General features: G+C 40.4%; 1 protein-coding gene across 2 annotated transcripts in view; it reads right to left on the bottom strand.

Annotated features, from left to right (window-relative positions):
- LOC134205516 (tektin-3-like) overlaps positions 1-14,811 on the bottom strand; it is a 93,844-nt gene that overhangs the window by 52,265 nt on the left and 26,768 nt on the right. For both annotated transcript variants that reach the window (XM_062680799.1, XM_062680800.1), the window contains exon 2: positions 11,623-12,450. In XM_062680799.1, coding sequence (XP_062536783.1) covers positions 11,623-12,450 — 828 coding nt within the window. The remainder of the gene's footprint in view (positions 1-11,622; positions 12,451-14,811) is intronic.

The raw sequence follows: 14,811 nt of genomic DNA, 5'->3' as shown, positions 1-14,811 counted from the left end.
CTTTGCAACCTAGCGGCTACTGAATGAGCTCGAGATTCCCAAATTGGACACATAGTCAAATCACTGGCAATCCATTTCTCAAACTAAATACACACGCTCCTCTAATGTGAAAGTGTACTATACACATTTGGAAGTGTTGGCTTGAGAAATGGGTTGCGAGTGATTTGACTATGCGTCCAATTTGGGAATCTCGAGCTCATTCAGTAGCCGCTAAGTAGCGAAGGCCGACGGAGGTCCTTCGTAGCTTAGTTGGTTAAAGCACCATTCTAGCGTACTGAGGGTCGTGGATTCGAGTCCCATCTAAGGGAAAGTGGTTACCTCCAATACATTTTTCAAATCAATATCTTCCACATGATGTACGTACATATTCCCATATGAGTTTTCACAGTTTGGGTCACTGCTCAACGTGACTCGATATGTATAACTTTTACGTGAATCATGCATGAGGTTAGCATATTTTCACCGACATAATGTGAGTGACATGTGTTTCTGATAAACTTAAGATGCTTTCCATTTCCCAAATTAAAAAAATAACTTAAAGCGACAGGTAAAAAATCTGATGGTCATAAGAATCTCCGGTGTTATCAAATAATACCAATAAGAGTTTCTCAAAAGCAATTCGATTTCGGTCAATAGTAATTATGTTCTATGAGCAGGGTTATTTGAAAATTATAGAACTGTAACTCTTACGTTAGTTTTGATTTTGATTTGGGAAATGAGACACATAAATATGAAATGCTGTTAAATACTTATATGCACTTAATTGGATTGCGGTTTTTCATGAAAAGCCGATGCGATGAAGAATCATTTGAATTCACGATGATTTCGAGTTTCCGGTTCCTAAAAAAAGTGAAGGGGTAAATAATGTTTGCTTGTTTCCTCATGCACATGTCCTCCTGGAAAGAAGCATTCGTAGATTTCTTATACGTATCCGCACAGATTTGGCATAGACCTGTGCGCCGGTCATATAATCGGCGGCGGCGACGTGGTGGCCACTTTCGCCGCGGCGGCGCGCCGTTGATTTTCAACGGCGGCGTGGATGAAAAAATCAATGGCTGAAAAAATCAATTTTACAGCGGATTTTTGAAATTGGTTAAATATGCCAAAAAAGTTCTTGGCAGAGTTCCTGAAAGAATTTTTGAAGGAAAACGGGATTTTTTAAACTCCTAATTACTTGGGAAACTTCATTCCTTGAGTATTTGGCATTGAGCAATTCGCACAAATTCGTAGGTGGTACAAACATAGTCTTTTGTAAGAGACTAATCACTAAGATCCGTTCTGACCACGTTCTTGCGAATGCTGGGGAAGGGGAAGGATTATTAGTTGGACTTATTCTTCTTCTTCTACTTATTGGCATTACATCCCCCAATTCTACTCATAGGTGCGGGAGGTTTTGAAATTGTTAGTGTGGAATCGTTTTTGTAGAACGTGAAATACAAAAAAAAAGATAGAAATACAAAGTAGGAAAGTAGGAATGAGGCGAGCCTGGAATTGAACCCACGATCTCCTGCTTATAAAATAGAAGCAATAGCCACTAGACCACCGGTAAAATCCTATGAGAATTTTTGCGGAAACTCATATAGGTATTCTTCCGAAAATCCATTCATGTTCTCATTAGTAAATGGGAAATTTAATAGTAAAATCATACAATATTCCTGCTGGAATTCATTCGGAAATTTATTAAGAAATGAAATAGTTTCTGATGGTATTCGTAAAAAAATTTCCCAAGGAATTCCGTGAAGAATTTTCGAAAGGATTTCTCGAGGAAGGGTGGAGTTATTAGTTTTTTTTAGCAACTAGTCATAAAAACCTCTTATAGAGCATGATAAATCTTAAAATACTCAGACAAGTTAAGCCATCCTGAACAGTATGCCTGTGATTAATTTTCAGGAATACGAGATGCTCAAGGTACTCCAAAACCGTCTCGGGTTCAGGCCATGGTACCTACCGGATCAATCAAGGCTTTGGCAATGTCCTCATCGTCGGTGTACACCCAATCCGGTTCAATAAGCATATACGCAAGATGAAAACCCAATTTTCTTGAAAACCCAATACGGGATGGTCGTGGTACTCCAAAACGTTCTGGAGTTCGGCCCACAGTATCTACCGGATCAATTAAAGCTTTGGCAATGTCCTCATCGTCGGTGTACACCCAATCCAGTTCAATAGGCATATACACATGATGCAAACTCGATTTTCTTGAATATGAGATGCTCATGGTACTTCACAACGTTCTGGAGCTCAGCCCACGGTATCTACCAGATCAATCAAGGCTTTAGAAATGTCCTCATCGTCAGTATAGGTACTCCCCCAATTCGGTCCAAAAAGCATATACGCATGATGCAAAGCATATTTTCTTGAAAACAAGATGCTCATGGTACTCCTAAACGTTCTCTAGTTCAGCGAACGATATCTACAGGATTAATCAAGGCTTTTGCAATGTCCTCATCGTATGTATACCCCCAATCCTAATCAATAGGTATAGGCACAGATAATCTGTGGTATAGGGTAAATCCGGGTGAGATGCCACACCTTTTTAAAAATCGACATTTCTCCAAAACAAAATGTTAAATTGAAAAACTTCTTATTGTGTTTGATAGTTTGGGGACCCTACTATAATTATGTGTAGAAGTCATTGGAAAAACAAATTACATTGGACTATACTATTTATAATTCAATAAAAAAGTCAAATCCGGGTGAGATGCCACAGCTCAGGGGGAGACGCCGCACGTGGAAAATGTCGGAGAAATTAGATTATAATTAGTTTTTTATGTTGATCGTACTTTTTCAGAAAAGTATAATCATTTATATTTCACGGTTAAACGACTATTTTCTTCCATTTACTTCCACTAATTAATTTTTATGTATCAATTTTTATGTATTATAATTTTTATGTATCAAACAGATACGCATTAAATATATAAAAATTAATTAGCTTAAGTAAATGGAAGAAAATAGTTGTTTACCCGTGTAACATTTCCCCTAAGACGCTCGCAAATAATTAATCATTTATATTTGTATTTCAATCCAAAATCAAACAAATTTCTTCGCTTGAACATTTTCTTATTTCTACTGTATTATAATACACAGTCCAGAACATTGATCATTAACAGGCATTTACTTTGTTGTTTTCCTCCCACAATCAATAACATTAATCGTCAAGTATAGCACATATTGCATTCTTCTATATCCACGACGTTTTTTAACTTGTTTGACATTCTAAGATGGCCTAATATTCTTCATTGCAATGCTTTTCCATGCCTACTTTCTATCGTGGGGTATCTGATCTTGCAATTCATAACATGTACTCATATTAACAACAACCGAAAAAGAAGATATGGGGCGTAAATTGAGTTGTTTCTCATCATTGAGATGTTTCAAGTATTGAGCACGCATGATCATGATAACGACACTGATTGAGTCGAAATCGTTCCTTGTATAAATATCATTAATTTCAAAGCAATATCTTGGTCTTCGTATTTTACATGATTTTCTCACTTAATAATATCTTATTGAAGTGCTGATAGTAGGTAGGTGCGGCGTATCACCCTGATTTTTTTGCGGCATCTATACCGATTGTAAGGGATAGATGCCACATCATTATAATTTTCACTTAAAACGTAAATTGCTTGCAAACATAACCTACAAGGTTTTTAAAGGATTCAAATAATGAACTAAACATGTGGATTCGTAAGAATTTTCGCAAAACCGTACAAAAATTATATGGTCTTCGCGGCATAGATAAAATTGTGTAAGCGTCATATTACTTTTTTGGCTGATAAGAATAAGCAGTTACTACTTACGTTTTTGTTCTTGCTACAAAAGACACCCTTTCACATACATTTTCGCCAATAAATCAAATCTGTAGCCAATAAATCAAATCTCTCAAGTGCGGCATCTATACCAACGCGGCACCCGGATTTACCCTATAGTCATCATGCAAACCCAATTTTCGTGCAGGTGGTTATCGTCAACAACCGCAAGACGAGCTCGGTGGTCTAATGGCTACCGCTTCTGCCTTGTAAGCAGGAGGTCATGGGTTCAATTCCAGGCTCGTCCCTTTCCTACTTTGTATTTCTATCTTAGTTCTTTCTGTGTTTCACGTTCTACCAAAACGTTTCCTACTGTTATAACCTTCCACACAATCCTAAAACCTCCCGTGGCACCTATGAGAGGTCGTAGAGTTCTCTGCATCTTTCTTAAGTAGGTGTCCAACTAACCATCCTTCCCCTTCCTCAGCATTCGCAAGGACGTGGCCAGGACAGATCTCGACTATTGGAGGGTGCATTGCTTTCATCTAAGAGATAGTGATTAGTCCCAAATCAATATCTGTGGTAACGGATAAAAAGTTATGCTACTCTCGTACAATAGTCTTGGCTTGTACCACCTACGAATTTGTGCGAAATGCTCAATGCTAATGCTAATGGTTATCGTCAACAACCGCAAGTCGGTTCAACATGCAGTGATTCACGGGGGTGAAGTAGCGATCGCATCAAAGCGGAGTTTGTCGTAATAGAGGACAAGCTGACCTTCGCCAGCCATGTCGACTATGCGTGTAAGAGGTAGGGTGACCATGTGGTATCCTAAAGGAGGATATGTCCTCCTTTTTCATTAAAAACCAGATGTCCTCCTTTTGCGCTAAAAAGTCCTCCTTTTTGGAAATTTTGGAAAAACAGTTGCATTGCTGAAAACATTCTAGTTTAAAAAACAATAATACAACATAAGTCCATTCTGTAACAAAACATTGCACACGTTTGTGTTTCTGGTTTTAATTCTGAAATATTTTACTTTAGGTTTTGGAATAAAATAATGTAAATATAGATAACAAAATGCATGAGTTACAGTAATGCAGGGGTCAAACATATCAGAAGCATGGGAATTGTGAGAAATGGATTGGGGAAAAAGAATGCAAATGCTTCTCAAATTTTTCTACAAGTAAACACCCATCAAATTGCCTTTTAAACGCATTGCACGGTATGCTTCTTGAATATATGGTCGGGGTTCAGCCAAACCGCACCAAGCGGCTTTTCGACTGACTTGTGATATTTTGTTCGTTCAAGGACAACGAAAATTGTTTCATATCAATTTAAGCATACATTTGCAGTAGGATATCCTCAGTTATGGGGTTGAGGGATATCCAATACGATTTGCGATCAATTAAATCTGATAACCGAAAGTTTGAGCAGAACAATCGGTAATTTTTCGTTGGCGCTTGGTGTGCCTTGGTTGAACCCCGGCCATATGTGGCAAAGAGCAGCCTCCTTCCCATGGCTAGAATGGAATAGAAATACCTAGAACTAATCTGAACAGTTTTGAGTTTCTTTAGTCTAAATCTAAACAGTTTAGAATTTGTTCAATTGAGAACTTTGTGGTCATAAAGATAACGGTATCATTCTAATTCACATGCCTTAAATTGTGATTCTCAATGGCATTCAAGAAAAAAAAATCGCTGGATTTGTATTTGGTCCTTATGTTCGGTCAGTATAATAAAATATTCAGAATTGTAAACGATGATTCTTGTTATAATTCTGTAGAATATCGCTGAAAATATTCAACACTAGCAGACCCGACGAACTTCGTTTCGCCTGCATTCATTTGTATGGGAGCCCCCTTTCCAAAGAATGGAGGGGTCTCGAACCATCTTAAGAACCCCGATCCCAAAAACCTCTACATACAAATTTTCACGTCGATCGGTTCAGTAGTCTCCGAGTCTATAAGGTTTAGACAGACAGAAATTCATTTTTATGTATATAGATTTGTTCGCTACTGATTTTAAAAATAGTTGAGGCTAAATTCTTCCCATTAATAAGATGTTGCTGGTAGCTTATAATTAGAAAGTTCTTTATGTAGACTATAATGAAAGTCGGAAACTTTCCATCTGGAGTTAATAAAGTAATCTGTTGTGTTAATAAAATAGAAGAAAGTACTCCTTCCAATAGGCATTAGTATGCAAAAATCTAACAAATATAATATTCTTAATCATATTCAAAACTTAAAATCGATCGATGTTTTTTAATGTCCTCCTTTTTCACCCCATTCGGGTGATTTGTCCTTGTCTTTTGGCATTATCGAGGATGATGTCCAACTGTTTTAATGTGTGTGCCAGTAGACGTAGGCTACTGGCATGCGTTGCCTATCTATTCTTAGGTACGGCGGCCCGTCCTAGGGCGAGAGCTCTGGGGGTAACCAGTTACCTGTGGAAGCTGGATGGCACGTATCGCTTGATGTGTCTCAGAGTGAAAACTGCCTACCGCACGATATCACACGATGGAGCCTGCGTGATTGCGAGCATGATGCCAGACGGGCTGGTCATCCGGAAAGACGAGGAGTGTTTCGAGCTACGTGGCAGGTTGTAGGACAAAAGGTCGAAGGACAAAAGGTCGAAGGTCAAAAGGTCGAAAGTCAAAAGGTCGAAAGGACAAAAGGACGAAGGGTCAAAAGGTCGAAAGAACAAAAGGTCGAAAGGACAAAAGGTCGAAAGGACAAAAGGACGAAGGGTCAAAAGGTCGAAAGGACAAAAGGTCGAATATGTGTCATAGCGTCGAAGGTCAATAGGTCGAAGGACAAAAGGTCGAAAGAAAAAAAGACAAGAAATGAGATGGGAGTTTTGAGTGAGATGCAAGAAGAAGGAAGTAGAGAGCATAGATAAATGAGAAGTGAGAAGTGAAAAGTGAAAAGTGAGAAGTTGAAAGGAAGAAATAAGAAGTACAAAGTGGCAAGTGAAAAATGTGATGTCAGAAGTGAGGAACGGAGAAGTAAGAAGTGAGAGGTAAATAAGAAGTGAAAAGGAAAAAAAGAGAAAAGAAGAAAGAAAAATAACAGAAGAGGACAAAATAACAAAAAAAGAAAGAAGAAGGAAAATGAAAGAATGAAAAAAGAAGGAAGAAGGAAGAAAGAAAGAAGGAGAGAAGACACAATGAAGCAAAACAAAAGAAAGAAGGAGGAAGAAGTAACAGGAAAGAAGAGAGAAATAAGGATGAAAGAAGAAAGAAAGAAGAAATAAAGAAGAAAGATGAAAGAAATAAGAAATACAGAAGAGAAGAAAGAAGGAAGAAAGAGAGAATGAAGAAAGAAAGATGAAAGAAGGAAGAAAGGAAGGAGGAAGAAAGAAGAAAAGAAGGAAGAAAGAAGAAAAGAAGGAAGGAAAAAAAAAGTAGGAAGAAAAAAAGGAAGAAGAGAATAGAAGGAAAAAGGGTGTAGAAAAGAGAAAGAAGGAATAAAAAAAAGACCTTTCGTCATTTAGACCTTTTGTCCTTCGAGCTTTTGACACAGTTTTTTTGTTTCGACCTTTTGTCCCTTCGACCTTTTGTCCTTCGACCTCTTGTCCTTCGACCTTTTGTCTTACAACCAGGTAAGAGTGTCGCAGCGGGTGGCAATCGCAGTCGCCACCACGAGAAAAGTGAGCGTGGACTGCACATGCCGAGGTATGAGGGTCGTAGCGTAGAACTGTTGGTACCTATCGCTATCGACACCTCGAGGCACGGCAGAGGAGAGTAGAATGAGCACCCAAGTCAGACTCACATGGTATGTTAACGTATATCTCTATAGAATTAACCTGGTTGATAGAAATCTATGTAGGTGTGGACCCGGTTACGATGACATCGATCACGTAGTTTGATATTGTACGGAAAATGACGCCTCCTGAGAGCAACTATTGGATACCCTTGTGGCCCGAGGTAAACAACCCTTCTGGGAAGTAAGAGATGTTTTGGGAGATCGCGATGTGGTTTATTTGCAGGCCGTCTATGCCTTTCTTTGCTCGTCTGACATCAAGGTCTAATACTTCATTTTTTTCTTTCTCATTTTTTTTTTCTGGATGCTCTCTGAAGAACCATAACCCGAGCACGACGCTACGCCAAACCAAACATGACATCAAATACCCGGATGAGCAGCTAAAATACCTCAAACTTAAATCCCAACCCCGTTCATTCTCAAATTACGAAATCTAACCTTGAGTCGCAACGAGTATCTTGGTCTTTGTCGTTTCCCCCAAACTAACTGTAAATAATAATGATATTAATCGTAAATATCAAAAATAATCTCGGCTCCGTGTTATACACGCCTGAGCTCGTCAAATAAATGCAACAGATGAAAAAGAAGATTAAGAAGAAGAAGAAGAAGAATAAGAAGAAGAAGAAGAAAAGGAAGAAGAAGAAAAAGAAGAAGCCACTTTCTGATGGGTCCCGAAACCCGTCTTGCGACGTATCAAACTTCATGATTTCACAAATCAAGATCAATGGAGTTTGCTTGAAGGCACTTGGATGAGTATGGGCATGCTTCGCGGCATGCCGGGAACCAGGTTCATCCAGGGGAAGTGGCTACTTTCTCTGGAATTCCGAAACCCATCTTTTGACGTATCAAACTTCATGATTCCGCAAAAGATGTTCAATAGAGTATATTTGAAGGTTCTTTGGTGGTTACTTGATGATGAATTCCGATGCGTTGCACGATATGTTTCCAAAAATGGAGGAACTCAAAAGTATTGCAATTTAAGCGTCATTGATGTTTTGACCGTATTTTGCAAAATCATGATGATTATACGTTGCAAGAATACATCACAAAGTGCATACTATCTAGAGGAAACCCAGCTTCCCGGAATCCCATCGAGTCTTCTTCTTATTGGCATTACATCCCCACAATGGGATAGAGCCGCCTCGCGGCTTAGTGTTCATTAAGCACTTCCACAGTTATTAACTGCGAGGTTTTTAAGCCAGGTTACGATTATTGCATTCGTTTATTATGAGGCTAGCACGATAATACTTTTATGCCCAGGGAAGTCGAGACAATTTCCAATCCGAAAATTGCCTAGACCGGCACCGGGAATCAAACCCATCCATCCCATCGAGTGGGTAAAAAAATGATGAAGTTTTAAACATCGTCAAATTTCAGTAAATCGAAAAGTGGCCACTGCCCCAAAAAATCAGATTCTCGGCATGCTGTGGAATGCTTTCAAAGCTATCCAAGAGCCTTCAGTTATGCACTATTGCGATAATGTTGTGAAAAACGTCACAAGATCGGTTTCTAAACACATCAATAAGCGGCTTTTCCCCGCAGGAACCAAGTTCCCAGCATGCCACGAGGCTTGTCTATAACCACCAGAGAATATTCAAATATACTCTATTGAACATTTTTTGCGAAATCATGAAGTTTGATACGTCAAAAGATGTGTTTCGGAATTCCGCTAAAACTGCCCACTTCTCCGGAGGAACCCAGTTCCCGGCATACTCCATTGATCATGGTTTTTGAAATCATGAAGTTTGATACGTCGCAAGAGGGGATTCGGTACCTATCCGATAGTGGCCACTTCTCCGGAGAAATCAGGTTCCCGGAAAGCTGTGGAGCATGCCCATACTCAACCAAGTGCCTTAAAAAATACTCCATTGATCATAATTTGTGAAATCGTGAAGATTTATACTTCGCAGATGGTTTTCAGGACCCACCAAAAAGTGACCTCTTCCTCGGGGGAACCAGATTCCCGGTGTGCTGCAGTGGATACTCACACTCAACCAAGTGCCTCCAAACATACTCCAAGACTCCAATACTCGCAAGACGGGATTTAGAACCCATTAGAAAGTGGCAACTTCTCCGAAGGAACCATATTCCCAGCATGCCGCGGAACATACCCATACCCATTCAAATGCCTCCAAACACACTCCAAGGAGTGTATGAGCATGAATCAAGGGTTTGGGTGGGCATACAAGTTAGACCCACATGGCATGAGAAGGGTGGGCACACAAGTTAGACCCGCACGGCATGACAGAGGTGCAACAGAGTATGTAGGGTGTGTTTGAGGGTGCGATAGAGCGAGCACCCAAGTCAGTCTCGCATGGGACGGGTGCCTGTGTGAGCGATAATGAGCGAGTACGTTTAGTACTGCCATTCCCCAGAAGTAGTACTGGGAGGTAGTTCCTGGAGGAAACGATGGCGGAGCCCAAGGGAGTTTAGTCGGTATTACCGGTATGGTCGAGTCCGACACTCCAGTACACTTCCGTGTGGTAGTTTGGCAACTACAATGCACTTGTACTGGGTTAGTGTGTAAATGCATTCTCCCATGTAAAAAAAAAAAAAAAAACGCTCCATTGATCATGATTTGTGAAATCATGAAGTTTGATACGTCGCAAGACATGTTTCGGGACCCATCAAAAAGTGGCCACTTCTCCGGAGGAACCCGGCTCCCGGCATGTCGTGGAGCATGACCGTCACTCATCCAAGTGCCTCCAAACATACTCCATTGATCATGATTTGTGAAATCATGAAGTTTGATACGTCGCAAGACGGGATTCGTGACCCATCAGAAAGTGGCCACTTCTCCGGAGGAACCAAGTTTCTGGCATGCCGCGGAGCATGTCCATCCAAGTGTCTCCAAACACACTTCATTAAACATATTTTGCAACAGCACGAAGTTTGATATATCGCAAAAAAAAATGGCCATACCCATCTCAAGTGTCTTCAAGTATACTTTATTGATCATGATTTGGGTAATCAAGAAGTTTAATATGCCCCAGGATGAATTTCAAGGATTACGAGCCGAGTCAGCCTTGGGCTTAAAGTCTAGTTAACAAAGACAAAAAAATTCAAGGCTTGCAGAATGTATTCCTTCATCTAGAAAAAAAAGTACCCTACTAGACCCCGGGATTATTCCGGAACCATGTGACCAATCTCTGCCTGAAAGATATCAAGGGAGGATAATGGTTTCAATGGTCGTTTGGCAAAAAAGACCACTGAGAATAATGAGAAGTGAGAAATAAGAAATGAGAAATGAGGAGCGAGTGTGATGATTCTCCCTTCTTATTTAGCTTTTCTCACTTTTCTTGGTGAGAAGTGAGTAATGAGAAGTGAGTTGTAAAAAGTAAGACGGCTCATTTCTCACTTCTTACTTATTCACTTGCGAAAAGATAAAACTTTGAGATGAGCTGTGAGAAATGTTAATCCGAAGATGGCGAGTTCGGTTCTCGGTACGGTCCAGGGTGTTTCCGGGTGGAAACATTATTGACTTCCTGAGTATAGTGTATGCATTGTACTTGCCTTGCATACATACATACTCATACATACTCATGTTACGGCAGGCATAATATTTATAATAATATTTTAATTAACATCTCTGCAAATGCTAATAGAACACTAAGTTGAGAAGCAGGTTAAGTTCCAGTTGGAATGTAGAGCATTGGAAGAAGAAGAAGGCGAGCGTTTATACAATTCTCCTCTATTATTTTTTTTATATAAATATGCGCCTCTCCAAAATTGCCACCGAATTGCCCCAAATTCTGTCATTACTCTTTAATTTTCAAAAATATGCTATTCATGACATGGGAGTACATATCATATTTGAATTTGATCTGCTCTAGTGAACATGTTGTATATGTTACTTTCGAAATTTGTACTGGCAATGGAAACTCAATTAGTTATACAAAAAGACCCGCATTACAAAAAGAGGATTCTTTTTAAAAGCGCAAATTGTTCAATTTTAACGATACGTATTCAAGCCATATAGTAGTTTGCCTTTGATCGTTCGAAATGAGTGTCGGTATTTCGGTTCTGTGGAAAAAATATGTGAGCAAGATTGCAATATTGTTTTTCTACCCACTGAAACGCAGAAAAAAAAACCTAACTACTATTGCTAACCTGATGACACAAAGAATCGATCCCCAGAGCCGATTCCTTGTGACTGATGTCGTCCTCCAGCGAGTGCTGTGCCGCTCGACAATCTGCCAATTGCTTGGTGATGCGAGCCAACAATTGAGACAGTTTTTCCTGGCAGGAACGCAAGTTGTCCACCTCGACGAGCAAACTTTTTTCCACATGGTCATGCACCAGCTCTATACTTTTTCGTCCCTCGCGATGGTAGAGGCATTCCTGTGCTATATGGAGAGGCGGTTCCAGATCTTGCAGTGCCTTCTGTACGTTGCGTTTCGTGTCCGTCAGCTGAGCCGACTCGGCAATTAGTTTTTCCAGTTCCGTTGTTAATTCGTTCCGCCAAAAGGTAATATCCGTAATACGTTCGCCCAAACGCCGGGCTGCATCGCGCTGGCCCTGAGACGTTTTTTCGTCCGTTTCTCGCATGAGACGCACGGCCTCGGAACGGACTTTTTCGGCATAATTCCTGTTTTTATCCGCCTCGGCATAAGTTGTCACGTTTGAAGTGGTCCACTCGTTCGGCGTGTAGCGAGTGTAGAGCGCGGCTCGGGCCGCATGTTGGGGATTTCGCTCGAAACCGGTGACCAGGTTGGGAAACGTTACCGGATCGGAACACATTGCTGATGGTGAGTAGGAAGACGCTACGAGTGCATTGGTTATTGGTTGCTCGTGCAAGGGCGTTACTTGGACCGCTTCATAGCCCATTGTTGGGCGCCATGGGTGCGAGCGTGGTGTTTGGTAGCAGGTTCCGGTCCGAGCCGGTGGACCGGAAATCTGCTCCATGTTGTGGGTCGCATGGGTGGTGGAACTCCAAGGCTAAAATGAAAGGCAAAGGGATAATGTTAGCTTTGTAATGTATTATTGGGTATGTATGAAATGGAAATGAAGGTAGTTTATTTTTCTTGTTTATAAACGAAAATTAAGTTAAATCTATATCTTCCATGTCAAAAGTATAAACCAAAGCAAACAATGAGTAAGCAAGTCCTTTGCGTTTTAATTATGTACCTAGGTACGTAACATCACATTCGCAGTCTCAGTTGAACTCTCGTTCAAATAGGACGTTTATCTCGTGCGCTCTTCAGAATAGTCAACTGTTACTGAAGCGTTCTTTTATTTCAATCACTACCTTTCTTTTGAGTCAGTTTTTTTTTGTTCTCGGTGAAGGTACACATAACCTATCGAATCGACAAGAATTCGTCCCATCAAAATGGCCCCTCCAAAAGGAGGAGGAAAAAAGAAAAAGGCAACCGGCGATACGCTTCCCAAGCTTGAAGGTCATCGTGAAGGTCCAAAGTTCGTGGTCGTCAAACGCGTGGACAGGAAAGATGCATCTTTCGAAAAGGTCAGTCCCATCTTTATTCAAAAAGGAATCAAAAGTGCTTGCGGAGATCCACTCAACGTCATTAAGCTACGTGACGGAGCGCTGTTAGTCAAAACCAGAAATATCAGCCAAGCGAACCAACTTCTCCGATGTAAGATGTTGTTCGATATGGAAATTATCGTCGAAGAGAACACGAAGCTGAATCAGACGAAAGGCATCATCACATGTACAGATTTGAGGTATGCTACTGAAGAGGAGATACTGGAAGATCTACAGGAGCAAGGAGTTTGTAAAGTCGACGTCATGAAACGGAAAAGCGAAGGTGAACTCGTCTCAACCAACAGCTACATCATCACATTCAAGTCCACCGGTATCCCGGAGACAGTCAAAGTCGGCTACCACGTTCTCAATGTGCGTCTTTTCATCCCCCGACCGATGAGGTGCTACAAATGCCAGTATTTCGGACATTCATCGAAGTTTTGTACAAAGGAAGAGGTTTGTAGCAACTGTTGTCGAGTAGGTCACACTTCCGAAGACTGTTCAGGAAAAACGATATGTAGAAACTGCAATTCAACAGAGCATGCGTCATGGTCTAACAAATGCAAGGTATTCGAAACCGAACAAGAAATCACGCGAATCAAAGTTACCGAAAATGTAAGTATTAGGGAGGCTCGGCAGTTGTATAAGATCAGATTTCCCAATAACAATATCACATACAGCGAAGTGGTTAGAGTCAGTCAGGTAGATAACTCACGCACTAGATCAGATCCAGGGAGTCAGCCAGGTATTATATCTCAGAATTCTCAGAACTCCGTCGTGTTCTCACCACGGCGACATACATACACTTAGCTCACATTAACAATTACATCGCACCCTGGTGTAGTGCTCGATGATTGGAATAGGCTAACGACATGGACAATCAAGTAGCTGAAGTTTCTCCCCCTTTTTTTCCATGACACGAATGATCTCGTATATAGATTTTCAAAATGATGACAAGCGAATGAAAGGCACTCAATCATCCTCGAGTGGCAGTAGTAGAATCTCGGAGCTCGATGCTTCCCTCTCTAGCAATAGATTCTAAAAGCTCCATTATCCAATGGAATTGCAATGGCTTTTTCAATAATTTTCAAGAAATTAAACTCTTGGACGCCAAGTTTCATCCAACCGTTATTTGCTTACAAGAATCACACCTAAAGTATAATAACTCAGCTTCTTTCCGAAATTTTGATATTCACAGATGTGACTTTGTATCTGATAACGATAGAGCACGCGGTGGTGTATTGACGTTGGTCAGATCACAATTTTTCTCCCGAAGCATCCAAGTGAGTACACAACTCCAAGCTGTTGTTGTCGAACTTCTCCATCCTTGCAATTTACACTGTGTAACATTTACCTTCCTCCAAATAAACATATTTTGTATGGAGACTTAATTAAGCTGATAACACAATTGGCTAAGCCGTTCATAATTGTTCGTGATTTCAATGCGGATCACATCAACTGGGGATCAAAGTTTACCTCAGTCCGGGGTAAAATAATCGCTACATCAATCTCAAATTTCGATCTCAATCTCTTCAATGACGGAAAAGGCACTCGTTTTAATCCTACTAACGGTAACGAAACATGTATTTATTTAACCATATGTTCAACGTCCATTACGATACTTGTAATAGTGATCATTATACCATTCTTTTAGCACCACTCAATATTTGCATAGCAGATGAAAAACGATCCCATTGGATTTTAGAAACAACTGACCGGAATAAGTGCTCGCAACTCGTAAAGTTTAAGGATTTTTTTGACAAATAAATCGATGATCAGAATTCTCACATCAAAAATACACTTAACTCATTTTACCG

This window comes from Armigeres subalbatus, chromosome 1 (genome assembly GCF_024139115.2).
Source record: "Armigeres subalbatus isolate Guangzhou_Male chromosome 1, GZ_Asu_2, whole genome shotgun sequence".
Lineage (NCBI taxonomy): Eukaryota > Metazoa > Arthropoda > Insecta > Diptera > Culicidae > Armigeres > Armigeres subalbatus.
Note: the sequence above shows the minus strand (reverse complement) of the source record. Positions and strands in the feature narration are given on the sequence as shown.